The 15098-nt window shown below is 39.0% G+C and overlaps 1 protein-coding gene across 1 annotated transcript in view; it reads left to right on the top strand.

Annotated features, from left to right (window-relative positions):
- Nucleotides 1-15098, top strand: part of LOC126260229 (beta-mannosidase-like) — a 267698-nt gene that overhangs the window by 56950 nt on the left and 195650 nt on the right. Inside the window, exon 3 of the mRNA XM_049957531.1 lies at nt 14653-14801. Within this exon, the coding sequence (XP_049813488.1) occupies nt 14653-14801 (149 nt within the window). The remainder of the gene's footprint in view (nt 1-14652; nt 14802-15098) is intronic.

The following is a 15098-nucleotide window of genomic DNA, read 5'->3' as shown; positions in this document are numbered from 1 at the left end:
CTATGAAATGGTATACCAAGACAATGATGTTAGAAGGGTGTATGTTTTCAAAAAAGGCAGAGTAAAACTTCACATGATCTTCACACATAATACTGATCTGAACAATACTATGATTAGCAAAGTGAACAATGATTCAGAAAAGGTACAATGTTAACAAAGAATTTCTATAAAAACCAAATAGCTTAATCAGTTAATATATTAATGCATGAATCTGGGAAGTACATGATCTTTCTCTCACCTCTAAGCAAGTTAACTGGCTGACAATAATCATTCTTTGCTGTGCAGTGCTGCCGTCTCACCACAAACTTCTTCTCTTCAAAGTTAATAACATTATTCAAAATTTATATCCTTTTTACCTTCCAATATATACAGTGTATTCATCCCTGCTCTCCTTTACCATACATCTTTCTTCATGTAACAGATATCATCACAAATCAACACAGCACTACTATATACATTCATCACTTACCACACTTCAATGAAGAATGTATCAGATACACAGAGGCTAAGACTGTTCCACAACAAGACCAAATGTTATTTAATGTAACATAATTTGCTCTCTCTCTGACATACACATCAATGACATACAAATATCAAACGAAAGTGCTGGCAGGTCGAAAGACACACAACCAAACACAAACATACACATGAAATTCAAGCTTTCGCAACAAACTGTTGCCTCATCAGGAAAGAGGGAAGGAGAGGGAAAGACGAAAGGATGTGGGTTTTAAGGGAGAGGGTAAGGAGTCATCCCAATCCCGGGAGCGGAAAGACTTACCTTGTCTGCTTGTGTCTGTGTATGTGCGGATGGATATGTGTGTGTGTGCGAGTGTATACCCCTTTTTTCCCCCTAAGGTAAGTCTTTCCGCTCCCGGGATTGGGATGACTCCTTACCCTCTCCCTTAAAACCCACATCCTTTTGTCTTTCCCTCTCCTTCCCTCTTTCCTGATGAGGCAACAGTTTGTTGTGAAAGCTTGAATTTCATGTGTATGTTTGTGTTTGTTTGTGTGTCTTTCGACCTGCCAGCACTTTCGTTCGGTAAATCACATCATCTGTGTTTTTAGATATATTTTTCCAACGTGGAATGTTTCCCTCTATTATATACATACAAATATCAAACTGACATGACCACCTTACAATATCTGTTGAGGTGAGTAAAGTTAGTAGAAGAATATAATAACTTAAAAATAAATTCTGTGCTTCTGTGCATTGTGCATTGTGAAAATATCAGTAACTGAATGAGTTTCTGTAACAATTCCTCATGTTGAATTTATATCTTTAAATTATGTTAGCATACTGGTACATTCAATTTCTGGTCTAACTATTGACTTCAGTGACTAGTACGTAAATATGCGAACAACACTAATTTGATAGGTGAAATTTTGATCAGCTGGCAAGATGCATCAAATATAATGAGATTACCATATTTTTGAAGTCTTCTGTCTGTTTACAGAAGCAAATGGATGCATATGCCACTATAAAGAAATATATATGCAAGAGACTGGAAAGGCAAATATCCAGGGTCAATGGTACAGTGGCAGAGAGAGAGAGAGAGAGAGAGAGAGAGAGAGAGATGGAGTTATAAACCTGGGGCCTAGGCTGCTGTTAAGTGTGATCATACATCACTCAGGAAACCAATGCGATACATTTATCATACTTAAAACTTTTGGGCTGATAGGCTGTGATCGATGTATAAATCTCTGCCCTGATGTTTTGTCTCCAACTGTAGGAGACATTGTCTTAGGTAAAACAGCAAACTGCAAAGAGAACTTGAGGAAGCACTGTTTATATAGGCAGTGCAGAGGGTGCCTCTGTCCATTAGGTGGTGTTGGCTATGAGACTGTCTCTTGTAATGCCAACATTCTCAATTGTAAAATAATCAATCATTATGCTTCCGGTGCAACACTGACATCCAAATTTTATCCAGTTTAACACCTTCCTCTTTCCTGTTAAAATTATTATGGTATTTATCAATATCAATAGCCTCTCTATACATGTGAGCATAATAATGCACAGTTTTAGATATGACGTTCATCTTGCTAAATTTTATTTCATGATTACCTTCCTGATAAACATGTTCTGCTATGGCCGATTTATCTGTGTGACCCAAGTTGCAATTCTTCTTATGTTCAACAAGATGGGTGTTAACACTTCTCTTTGTGGTGTTGGTATAAACCTGTCCACAACTTCAAGGAATTTTATATGCCCCAGTGTAGCCAAAGAATGTCAAGCATCTTTTGCTGATCTTAAATATTATTTTATATTCCTGGTGGGTCTGAAAATAGTTTCCAACCCATACTTGATTAACACTTTCCCAATGTGACCTTACTAATGAATGGAAGAAAAATCTTGCCATTGGGTGGCTGCTGTTTGTCATTGCTCTTGATTCTCTGCCTAGACCAAATTGCTCAGTCTATCTCCTTTCTAGAATAGCCATTCTTCATGAAAGTCAACTGTTGATTTTCAGTCTTATCTTTTAAGTAAAGAGGTTGACAAATTTTGTATGCCCTGTCTACCAAGGTTTTTAATACATCTCTTTTTTGTCTAGGGTGGTGGTTTGAATCTTTATGCACATAACAATCAGTAAGTGTGGCCATTCTATACACCTTATGGCCCAACAGTCAATCCTGTCACTTAATCACAGACACATCCAGAAAATTCAGGTGCCCCTTACTTACCATCTCCATAGTAAATTGGATTTTCAGATTAATGCTGTTTAGATGTGTCAGGAAAACATTCAACTGCTCTGTTCCATGTGTCCATATTATGAAAGTATCTTTGACATAGCAACACCCCCCTGGCTGGTCTCTTACTGTGATTCTGCAACGTCCTTTGTTCAAATGTCTCCATAAACAAGTTAGCCATGGCAGGACTAAGAGGACTGCCCATAGCCACCCCGTCAATTTGTTCATAAAAGTCACTATTGTACCACAAAGAGAAGTGTTACACTGGGGACGTATAAAATTCCTTGTAGTTGTGGACAGTTTTACATTGGTACCACAAAGAGAAGTGTTAACACCCATCTTGTTGAACATAAGAGAAATTACTGCCTGGGTCCCACAGATAAATCGGCCATAGCAGAACATGTTTATCAGGAAGATAATCATGAAATAAAATTCACCAAGATGAGCATCATATCTAAAACCACACATTATTATGTGCACATGTATAGAGAGGCTATCCAGATTGATAAACATCGTAATAATTTTAACAAGAAAGAGGAAGGTGTTTAACTGGATAAAATTTGGAAGTCAGTGTTGCACTGGAAGCATAATGATCAATTACTTTTAATTAAGAATGTTGGCATTACCAGAGATAGTCTCATAGCTGATGCCACCTGATGGACAGTGGCGCCCTCTGCACTGCCTATATAATCAGGGCTTCCTCAAGTTCTCTTTGCAGTTCACCCCTTTACCTCAGAGGGTGTCTCTCACACCCGGAAATGAAATGTCAGGAGAGAGTTTTTTACATTGACCATGTCCTGCCAGCCTGGAAGTTTTAAGTGATGACAATATCAGCTGTGAAAGCCTACATTGTATGAACATTTATCATACTTTTTCCACAACTATTTTCCTAAATGTCCGTGTTGGTTTAAGAATATTTTGTTCTCTGCCAGTGTATCTATTACCAAGTCTGGCAGACTGTTTAGAGGAGATAACAGAAAGTATAAATATTGTTCTAGAATCCAAAATGACAAAAAAAAACAGAGTAGCAGATTGAGTAGTGAAACTTCTTGTCATATTAAAACTATTTTCCAGACTCAGACTGGTTCTGGGAAAGTTTTCTGCTAACTGAGGTATCCAAACACAAGTGCACAATCTGCTTCATAGTGAAAATTCATTCTGGAAAGAGTCTCCCAGGCTGTGGTTAAGCCACAGTTTCCACGGTATCCTCTTTTTCCGGGACTGCTAGTCCTGATAGGTATTCAGTAGCACTTCTGTGAAGTTTGGAAGGTAGGAGATGAGGTACTGGTGGAAATAAAACTGCAGGTTAGGTTGTGAGCTGTGCCTTGATAGCCTTTTTTGTAGAGAACTTGTCCACGATAGACAAAGATCAAATGTTCAACTCCCAGTCAAGCACAGAGTTTAAATATGTCAGAAGTTTCACCCCTCAGTATGATGATACATTTTTCATCATTGTAGATTGCAGAGCATTCTTTATAATTCCTACAACTGGTGCTGAATGAAATTTCAGCCTTGCTAACAAATACTGAAAGAGAATGAAATTTTCTTAGAGCAACACAGACATGTAGGAATATAATTGTTGAAAAAAAGACAATTCTAGTTTCATGTAAGAGAAATTTGCACCTTAGCTACAATTGGGTACTGAAATAAATTCAGTTGCAACAAGTGAAAATTTGGCTGGATCAGGACTAGAATGGCCACCAAACTGAAAAGTTACCTAGAGAAAGAACAGAAATGACACATATAATAATATGCAGGCTCTCTATTATTAAAATTCCTGTTTCAAAAAACTTTGTAGATAGAAAACAGCATCTCAGAATGATGTCAAATTTGAACAGCATATTATTGATGCATGGGTAGACATAATGGAACAAAACAAATTTAACAAAAATTTGACCAGAAGTGTCAGTGTGTGCATACTAACAGATGCACAGCACACAGCTGTTCCTCAGTTTGCACCCAAGATGTCCTACATGACTGTCTCCATGAAAGGTAATGTTCTGCTGGTAAAGCTCTTTTACAAGAATGGTGACTGAGTGCTGGATGTCCAAGGGGATAAAAAGGGTCTGGCAGAAATGATTACAAAATTTGGAAAGACAGGTTCTTTTGAAGAGCAAGGTGGCAGAGGAAGGAAAGCAGTTGATTCAACATCCATCAATGATGTGAGCACAGCATTGCAGGAGGGGTTGAGCACCGCTGTGCAAACATGCTGTCCATGTGGGATTCCCCAAATATTGGACAAGTTGTGAGTGAGCATGGTGCACAAAATCCCAAAAAACATCCTGCTTTGCTATCCATACAAAATCACCCATGTTCAGGAGTTGCCTCCTGCTGACCTGCCAGGAAGACAAACATCGACTCTGGATTTTCGTGCTCCCATGGAAGTGGCCCTGAAACATACTGTGGGAAGACGAAGCCCATTTCCATCTCTAAGGACATGTCAACAGCATGGATGTAGGGGTAGGGTCATTTTTATACAAGACAGCGATCGTTCGCACATTGCACAGCCAATGAAGCAGCTGCTGCAAAGGCATTTTGGAATCAACCATCATTTCCCTACAGCCTGGCCATCCAGATAACCTGATCTACATCCCTGTGAATTCTGGCTGTGGGGTTATCTGCTAGATGTCGTGTTCAGTACTCCAGTTACAAATGTAGCTGAATGGAAGGCAAGCATTGCACAAGCATTCTGAACATGTTCCCCAAGACACTTTGATCTATTGTGGAACATGCTGTTTCTAGTTTTTATCATGTGGCAGAAAATGGTGGACAGCATACTGAATATGTTTCATTCCAATTAGAAACCTAGGTCATTTTGCTTTTTATACAGTTTTTGGCTCCAGAACAGTTAAAAACCAATGTCACTTTGCCTTTTATGCAGTTTTTGGTCACAGGACATTTAAAAACTGATTTTTCCTATCCAATGTGGTACGACCCTGCTTTGGTGAATGAGCTGACCCAACAAACAGTGACACAACTGTTGACTGCCAAATTTGTGCAGTCATGTTCATTGAACATTACAGATTGTGTAATGTGCAGTTCAAACCATAGCCATTGTATTGCGATTACTCTGTTATTTGTAGCCAACCCCATTTATGTTAAGACCCTTACAGTGTCATCTGTTGGTCTAACTATTGTTAATTCTTTTGTTCTATGATGCTACTCCATGAGTCAATAATGTTGTTGTTGTGCTCTTCAGTCCAAAGATTGGTTTGATGCAGCTCTCCCCACTAGTTTGTCCTGTGTAAGTTTCTTTGTCTCAAGTAATAATGACCTGTCAGGAAAAAGAGATGATGACCTATCAGGAGAGAGGGATATTCAAAGATGGTTGTTACTCTCACCCCTCCCTCAGTCACATCATACATAGGGAGCATGGCCTGCATCTGAAAACTTCTGGTAAGAGACTACTTGCACAACTAACTGCAAGAACCATCCAGTTTCACCAAAGCACTTTCATACCCATCGTAGTGATTTTCAGTGTGTATCCTAGGTAAATTCATAACATGCCAGGTTAGCCGAGAGCACTAATGCACTGCTTCCTGGACTCAGGTAGGCACAACAGCCCCAGATCGAATCTGCCCAGAGGATTACTGATGTTGGCCGGTGTGCCGGCCAGCCTGGATGTGGTTTATAGGTGGTTTTCCACATCCTGCTAGGTGAATACTGGGCTGTACCCCATGTTCCACCTTATTTATACTACTCACAAACATCTGAACATGTTCACACTATTCCATGGATTACACTAGACACAGAGAGCTGGGGTCCACTAATTCTGTCCCAGGGGTAATGGGATGGTGGGGGGAAGGGCATCCAGCCACCTCTTAAAAATTAACATTGCCAAAGCCATCCTAACCATGCCAACCCTGCGAAATTGTGGGACAAGGCACCAGCAAAAGAAAGAAAGATCCTAGGTAAATTCATCCAAAAGGCAGATTTGAAAAATAAGTATATTTACAGTTCAAACAGCTACTAGCAAAACAAAATACTGCAGCTTAGACATGGCAGTCACACACTGTGCAAAATTTGCACAGTTCGCAGACAGGTGGTGGATATGACTGCCCTCACTCAGGTGAGTGATGACTGCAGTGACAGGGATGGCATCCTCTTGCAAAGTTAAATGAAACTGCCAAAGCTTGAGTACAACAGAGTACATTCTAGACAGGGTAAATGCTATCACAAAGAACAAGATGAAGAAGGAAATCTGTTAGCTACATGTTAAGAATCAGTGTAGATTATAAATCTGCTTTACCAGTAGTAAATTATTATTGTAAATATTCCTCTGTTGTTATAGAAGCAGGTATTTGCTTCTTTGGAAAATGTTCAATCAAACCAAGTAGCTATTAAGCTAACAATAAAAGGTAAACAGCAGTTATTTAATGTAACTGTTGTTTTATCATCATTATAATTTATGGTCCATTGTGATGCTTTACATACTTTATTTATACAGGGTGTTTCACGTACAATGCCTGGTGGAAGCCCATAGCTTGTATGGCAGATTTACTGGTTGTTGCCCCCTTCAACTGCAGCAAGACAGCTGTGCATGCTTCCCCAGAGTTAGCTGTAAACAATGATGCAATCTGACTAAAGTAAGCCTGTATTTATTTACAGCAGGTGCTAAAAATGATGTCTCTCTGTGACAAGAGCAGCCTGACACCTTCTGAACACATTACCAAACATTTAACGAATTTTGGCTGCCAAAATTTGGGAAATGACTAGCAGAACCCTGCCTTCTCTCTCTTCAAGTGTACAATGATTGCTTGCATCTACCTTATTTTTTTACATTCCCCAAGGATAAAAATCACATTGATTTAGATCTGGAGAACAAAGAGGCCAATCAAGTACCCTGTCATCAAAAGCACTTCTTATTCATGTTAGAGGGCATTGACGATGTGTGGTCTTGCAATGCCCAGCATGAAATAACTGTATATCTTTTTGTTAAGTGGTAGCTCTCTAAAAAAAAGAAAGCATTATATTGTTCACATGCCTATAAGAAGTTATTGTTTCAAGGAAAAAAATTAGTCCAGTAACTCATCTTACACTCAACACTCCTGTTTTCACATCACGCAGAGGCTGTTGATGTAACTGATGGGGATTTTCAGAACTCCAACATCTACTGTTCTGTAAATTTACATAACCAGACAAATGTAGACATGCTTCATCAGAAGAGAAGAGCATTTCGGGATTAACCCTTCCATCATGCACAGACTGTAACAGCCATTTGCAATAACGATATTGAGCAACAGCTTCTGAGGTAGTCAGTCAATACAGTACCATTATTTTATATGGTTGAGGTTTTGTGCACAGCTCTGTGAGCAGACACTAGCAACAGACACACTATTCTCAAGTGCTAAGCAAAGCAATGATTTTCTCAGTCTTCTTTTCAAGGCTTCTCATACCTCACCTAATTTATTTTCGATTAAAACACTGGGTTCTCTAGATTTTCGTATTTCTAACATGGAACTAATCACTTGAAATTTTTTACTAATGTATGTATTGTCCAGAGACTGAAACATGCACAGTGGGACATTATCATATGAATGCAAGCCGACATTCCACACAATATTCTGTTTGTATATTCTGTTGTATTGTTTTATTGATCCTCTTCATTGTTTTTGTAAATAGTTGCAAAATGATATGGTACAAGTCAGTATTATGAGAAGATGAGGTGAGGAAACATGAATTAATGTGATGATTATACAGTAGTTTACACACACAAGAACTGTAAGCAAATTACACACACACACACACACACACACGCACGCACGCACGCACGCACGCACGCACATACACAGAGTTATAAAAGCAATTGGATGTTTACCATTCATACTGCATCATGTGACCATTGCTTACAAAATCAACTTTTTTGCACAAATGTACACTATGTCATCTTACCCTACTTATCAATTTACAACAATAAATCTAGTTAAAAAAACTGTTTTTAGTTTTTACAGTATCTTTGTGACCATAGTTTACAACTGCAGCTTTTCTATAAAAGACACAAATTTGAAAATTAAAGGATATTTACAATAATTTATATGACACCAAGATGAAAATGTGATACATAATATCCTACTTCTTTTTGCTTATAAACATTTATTTATACTGCAGGAATGTATACAGAGGAGATATATGTGCAGAGATCCTTGAATTTTGCAGTTTGTTTTACTGTTTCACACTTAACATGATTTATACAAACTTTCCATTATTACTGTTTGTTACAACAATGATGAACACATTCACGATTTAACATGATAGATATGGCCATGATGTGGAGACAGCATCCAAGCCCAAGGAGGCCTTGGAGGCAATAGGGGACAGAAACTCCCAATTGCTGGAGAACTTAGAACATGGGTGAAAGTGGCCAGTATGAGGAGTGCCCCATGGCCCCCTTCAAAGCATGAGATGACAGGACTGGTGATGGGCAGTCCAACCTGAGATCCCTGGAAACGTCTAGTGGAGGTGTGAAGGTGAAGGCTAGGGCCACACAGGAGACCTTGAACCTGTAACGGGCATGTTCACTTGCTGAGGGGCACCAGAGCCACAGCCAGAAGCTGTGTAGTTGCATGCTCATCAGGTGGAGGTATAGACGCTGGTGGAAGAGGAGGCTGGAACACCAGTGGACAGGTGGCATCCAGTTACCAGGGCACCGGTGCTGCCTAGCTGAGGGGGAGGGAGAGGGGAGGAGTGCCCACCTGGACTTGGAGTTGATTTTGATGACGCTGAGCCTCCCAGTCTTGAGTTCTCTGTGTGTAGACTCGGCAGCTGTTCTGATATTTGATGATTGCTGGCAACCAGTGGATGTGCCAGCCAAAACCATACACTCAGACTTCTGTGCCTGGTGCAAACTCAGTACAGCAGATCACAAATGAAGGATGTTGAGCAGCATCTGTGGCTGGCATCTGTAGAGAAGCTCAACAGGGCTACAGGAATCCATAGAAGTCATTCAGTAGGCAGTCAAAAAAACTGAAACATCTCCTTCGTGAGAAGGTTCTGCAGATATTTTTTCACATATGTCTTAAAGGTGTGAAACATGCATTTTGCCTCTCCATTTGATCGGGCATGAAATGGAGGGACCAAATGTGGTGACTGCCTGACCCACACAGAAATCACAAAACACCTGGGACAGGAATAGAATAGAATAGAATCTTTATTGTCACATGACATGTTATATACAATCATTTGATTGGAACATTGGTGAGTGGTCAGTGAATATATCTACGCCTAGCTAAGTATACCTAAAACAAGATACATTAAAATAACGCATACAGATGCTCCCAATCGCACATTACAGCATAAAAAGATAATTACATGTTAGATTTCTTCCTTTTTGTTAAAATGTCCACAGTGGTTTGAAATCATTCTTTTAAAGTATTTTTCATGTTTGTTTCTGTAATTTATAAATATTGACATAGTTCAAAGACCACATACTTTCACAAAAGTGGTATATATGTTTACATCTAGATATTTAGATACATAGTTCACATTATACATAGTTTATAAGTATGGACACATATAAAAAGAACATATAGTTACATTAAAAGGGAACATAAGAATACACATGGAATATAATGTAGAAAAAACCAGAAAACAAAACAGATGTAATACGTCCTACTTGTCTTCCTCGTTTATAAAATCATCCACACTGTAGTAGCATTTACTTTTTAAATATTTTTCTGTGTTTACACAGGTGGATTCTAGCTTGCAGTCCTCCAACTTTGAACGGATTTTATTGCTAAGCTTCAAAGTCATGTAATATGGAGTATTTTCAACTAATGTTAGTCTGTGGCAGGGTAACATGTAATCTTCTTTGTGCCTTATTTCATAAGTATGTGTAAATGAATTTCCCACAAAAAGATGTGGGTTTTTTAACTCAAAGAGAAGTGTTTCATATATAAACATGGAAGAAATTGTCAGTAAGTCAAGGCTTGCAAATAAAGGTTTGCATGATTGTCTCTTGTTTGTTCCAGTCATAGCTCTGATAATTTTTTCTGTAGCTTGAACACTCTGAGGAGGCTTCCTTTTTCAGCTCCCCAAAAAATTATGCCATATCTTACAACTGATATAAAATATGCATGATACACAGTTTTCCTAACAGCTAAGTCAGTTACTTTATTCAGAACCTTCATTGCATAAGCAAAACTATTTAACTGCTTCAGAAAGCAATCCACATGATCAGTCCAAGACAAGTTTTTATTTATGGTCACTCCCAGAAATTGGACAGATTCTGCAGTTATCAGTTCTCTGTCTTCCTGAAGTGTACAATTTGTGTTTTTGTTTAGTTTCATAGGGTTATTATCGATCCAGTTTTCTAGTTCTTGAAGAGTCTGTTTTGTTCTCTGTGGTAATTCTTCAGTGTTCTTACAGCAGATTACTGCTGTTGAGCCACCTGCATACAGAATCGTATCTGAAGTTACCTTACCTGGCAAGTCATTTATATAATACAGAAACAGTAATGGGCCTAGTATGGACCCCTCAGGTACACCTGCTTGTATTTCCTTCCATCTACAGCAAGCTTTCTCACCCTTATGTTGTATAACTACCCTTTGTTTACTATTTTTGAGATACAACTTGAACCAGTCTAAAGATTTTTCATGGAAACCATAAGAAGCTAATTTGAGGAGCAGCTGCTTATGGTTTACCATATCAAATGCCTTACTGAGGTCACAGAAGATACCGGATACGCTCTCCTTGTTATCGAGGCATTTGCTTATTTTAGTGATTAGTTCATTAATAGCATGCACAGTGCTTCGGCGCTTCCTAAATCCATACTGATTATTAAGAATAATCTTGTTTTTTATCATATTTTTCTAGTTAGTTACATATTACTCACTCAAATATTTTAGAAATAATTGATAGTACTGATACTGGGTGAAAATTTTGTATCTTCTCTTGTCTGCCCTTTTTGTGGATAGGTCGAACTTCCGCATATTTCAGCCTATCTGGAAAGCGGCCCTCATCAAACAATTGATTTACTATGTGACAGAGTTGGGGTGCAATATTATCACATCCTGCCTTTATTATTTTTGTTGAGACTTCATCCCAACCTACAGATTAGAGATTTTTTAGAGATTTTATAATGTTAGCCGGATACATGAGTGAATTGGAATTCTACTGATCTGTGCTGCATTATATTGCATTATATGTGTGGAGGAGGGAGTTTGTCAATTTTGTTAGAATTTATGAAATACCTGTTGAATTCTTCGCTATTATGTCTGTAGTTTGTAATCATTTCCCCATCTATATCTAATTTATGTTTAAAACTTTTTGTTTTTTCTGCACCTGTTTCACTCCTGACAATTTGCCACACAGCTTTTGATTTATTTGTCACATCTGATATGTATTTTCTGTTTGACACTTGTTTTGCCTGTTTAACTACTCTACCAAATATTCTTTTGTATTTGTTTACATAGCTGACAAACTATGCATCATGGTTGTGCTTTGCTTGCATGTGCAGTTTCCTCTTCCTAATACTAGCAATCCTGATGCCTTCAGTTACCCATGAGTTCTTTTTACGGTTTTTGTCACGTGCTGTTATGAACTGAGGTTTGCTGTCAATAACCAGGGAGACATTCCACAGAAAACATTTTCAAAAGTACACTGACTTTGGTAGAGGCCAGGGAGCTCTGAACCACATATGGACAATGCAAAAACATGTAAATGACAATCACCCAAAATGCATTCAGAAACTGACTCACAAAATATATATGGATGCGTTCCTAGAGCTGGGTAGCTGGAGGCCATGGGGAGAAAAAAGCCCTGGGAGCTGCCTGTTGACTAGTGCACTGGGGACATGCAGCAACCAAATTCTCAAGCTCCTGGTCAATGCTAGGCCAGTACACATGTCTGCAAGCCAAGGTTTTGGTGCAGGAAACACCCCAGTGACCTTTATATAACAGCTGTAAGAACTCCTGTCACAAACTCCCAGCCACCCTGTGAGATGTGCTGTCCATGGAGAGGAGGAAGACCCTTTCTTAAGACTGAGAAATGATGGCACAAGACAACTTAGTTGTGAAGCAGATTGGAAACAAGGCCTGAGAACAAGATGACCACCCCCGATAGACAGAGTGGATGACCTGCTTGAGGATAGTGTCAGACAATGTGGCCTTGGTGTGCCAGGTACTAGCGATTGGAAACACATCTCCAATTTGGCAGGAGGTGATATCCAAATGAAAACACCTGTGCTCCTCTCAATCAAATTTGTGTCCAGGCTAATAGGCAGCCAGAATAAGACAATCACATTGTAATAGTGCCCAGCATAGTGAAAATGGATGTCATAGTGATATTTGGAAAGGAACAAGGCCAAACTGTGGGTCACCTTTTTGGGGACCTGGTTGGATGGACTAAATAACAAAACTAATGGCTTGTGGTCAGCAAGAAAATGGAATACTGTGCCTTACAAGAAAAAGTTGAATTTGATGACCACATACACAATGGCCAGAGCCTCCTTCTTGATGTGAGAGTAGTGGACCTGTGCTAAACTGAGAGTTTTGGATGAAAACAGCAGTGGCTGCTGCAATCCATCTGCATTCTGGTAAGTGAGGACTGCCACCCTGCCACTCTGTGAGGTATCCATAGCCAAAACCAATGGTTTGTTGGGATCAAAAGTAGCTAGACAAAATACTGACCTGAGATGGTCCTTCAGTACAATGAAGACATGGTCGCACACTGAAAGCCAGACAAAGGAAGCACCCTTGTGGAGAAGGAGGTGGGGTGGTGCGCAGTGAGCGATGTCCCGGGAATGAACTGGTGGTAGGCAATTTTACCCAACAAAGCCCGCAGTTCTCCCAGTGATGAGGGATGTGGCAGGTTCCTCATGGCCCTGACCAGACACACCAGGATTTGGATGCCCTGCGTTATGGTCCAGATACTCTAAATATGGTTGGAAAAAGTTAGACTTCTGCATACTGCAACACAGATCCATGGCCTGAAGTGTTTGAGAAAGGGCCCAGAGATTATGCAGGTGGTTGCTCATTGTATGTTCAGCTATGACAGTGTCAATCAGGTAGGTGAAACAGTGTGGAAAAGTGGACGTGACCCGTTCCAGATATCATTGAAAAACTGTGGGGGCACTTTTCACCGCAGACATCAACCATTGTATTATTACAGGCTGAAAATAGTATTAAGAACTACAATAAACTTGGACTTCTCATCCAAGGGTAACTGGTGATAAGCTTCAGAAAGATCAAGTTTGGAAATTGAGCACAGAGATTCCAGTGATTGATAGGGGACTTCAGCAGATACCAACCTATGGAATCCGAGACTAAAAATCCAAAGGCTTCAAAGGCATAAAACCCAAAAAGATTTTCTGACAACAACAAAGGTACTAGGCTGAGTCACTGACCTATTGGTAACATTGACCATGCATTTGCTAAAGAAGTGTATTTGTAGCTTACTATATTGGAAGTATTGTGAAGTGCTAGACGATTTTAAACATATAGCATTTTAGCTGTCCATTTCACTGATCTTATATACAAATAAACAGTGTCTCTTTATGATCAGAAAGCAACAGTACATCTTTTTCTAATTTTCTAGGTTCCAGTTAGATGTCATAAGACTGTATTAAGCAGCATAGTAATAGCACATTGCTAACACAGTGAAGAGATAAAGTTTGTAAAACCTTTTTTATAATATCTATTATATTCTGTACACATCACTGTTTCTCCTTTTCAAACATGCCCCACCCCACCCAGTAAAACACATACACACACACACACACACACACACACACACACACACACACACACACACACATACACTCTCTCTCTCTCTCTCTCTCTCTCTCTCTCTCTCTCTTTTACACACACACTCATAGAGAGAGAGAGGGAGAGAGAGAGAGAAGAGGGTGTTCTATTCTTAAGACAATGTGATCAATGACAACATTCCAGTTAGAAAAACTATTTTTTTTTCTAATCCTTTTTGTATGTCTTCTATAGAACTTCACTAATATGTAACAATTTCTGATTTCAGTCAGTTCTGACATCAAGAATAAAAGGAACATTACTCTACTTTTTAATGGAGTGGACACAATTGCTGACATATATCTGAATGAAAATTACATTGGTTCAACAGAAAACATGTTTCTTCGATACTTTTTCCCAGTAGAAGATTATGTACAGGTATGTTCATACTGTAAGATGAGGTGCAAAGTATTTCAATCCTTAAAATCAATATTACATCAAGACTGCTAATATTTTATGATATGTTAAGAGAAAGTGAGATTTATATTTTGATCAATTATGAAAAGGATAGATTGCGACTCACTGTAAAGATGACATGAGTTCCCAACAGGCACAACAATAAGACTGTTACACATCGAGCTTTTGGTCAAAGTCTTCTCCAGAAAGGAAAGGAAAACACACATACACATATTCACACAAGCAGGCACAACTCACACACACGACAGCTATCTCTTA

Source organism: Schistocerca nitens, chromosome 5 (genome assembly GCF_023898315.1).
Source record: "Schistocerca nitens isolate TAMUIC-IGC-003100 chromosome 5, iqSchNite1.1, whole genome shotgun sequence".
NCBI classification, from domain to species: domain Eukaryota; kingdom Metazoa; phylum Arthropoda; class Insecta; order Orthoptera; family Acrididae; genus Schistocerca; species Schistocerca nitens.
The sequence above is the reverse complement of the archived record's forward strand: the minus strand, read 5'-3'. Positions and strand labels throughout refer to the sequence as shown.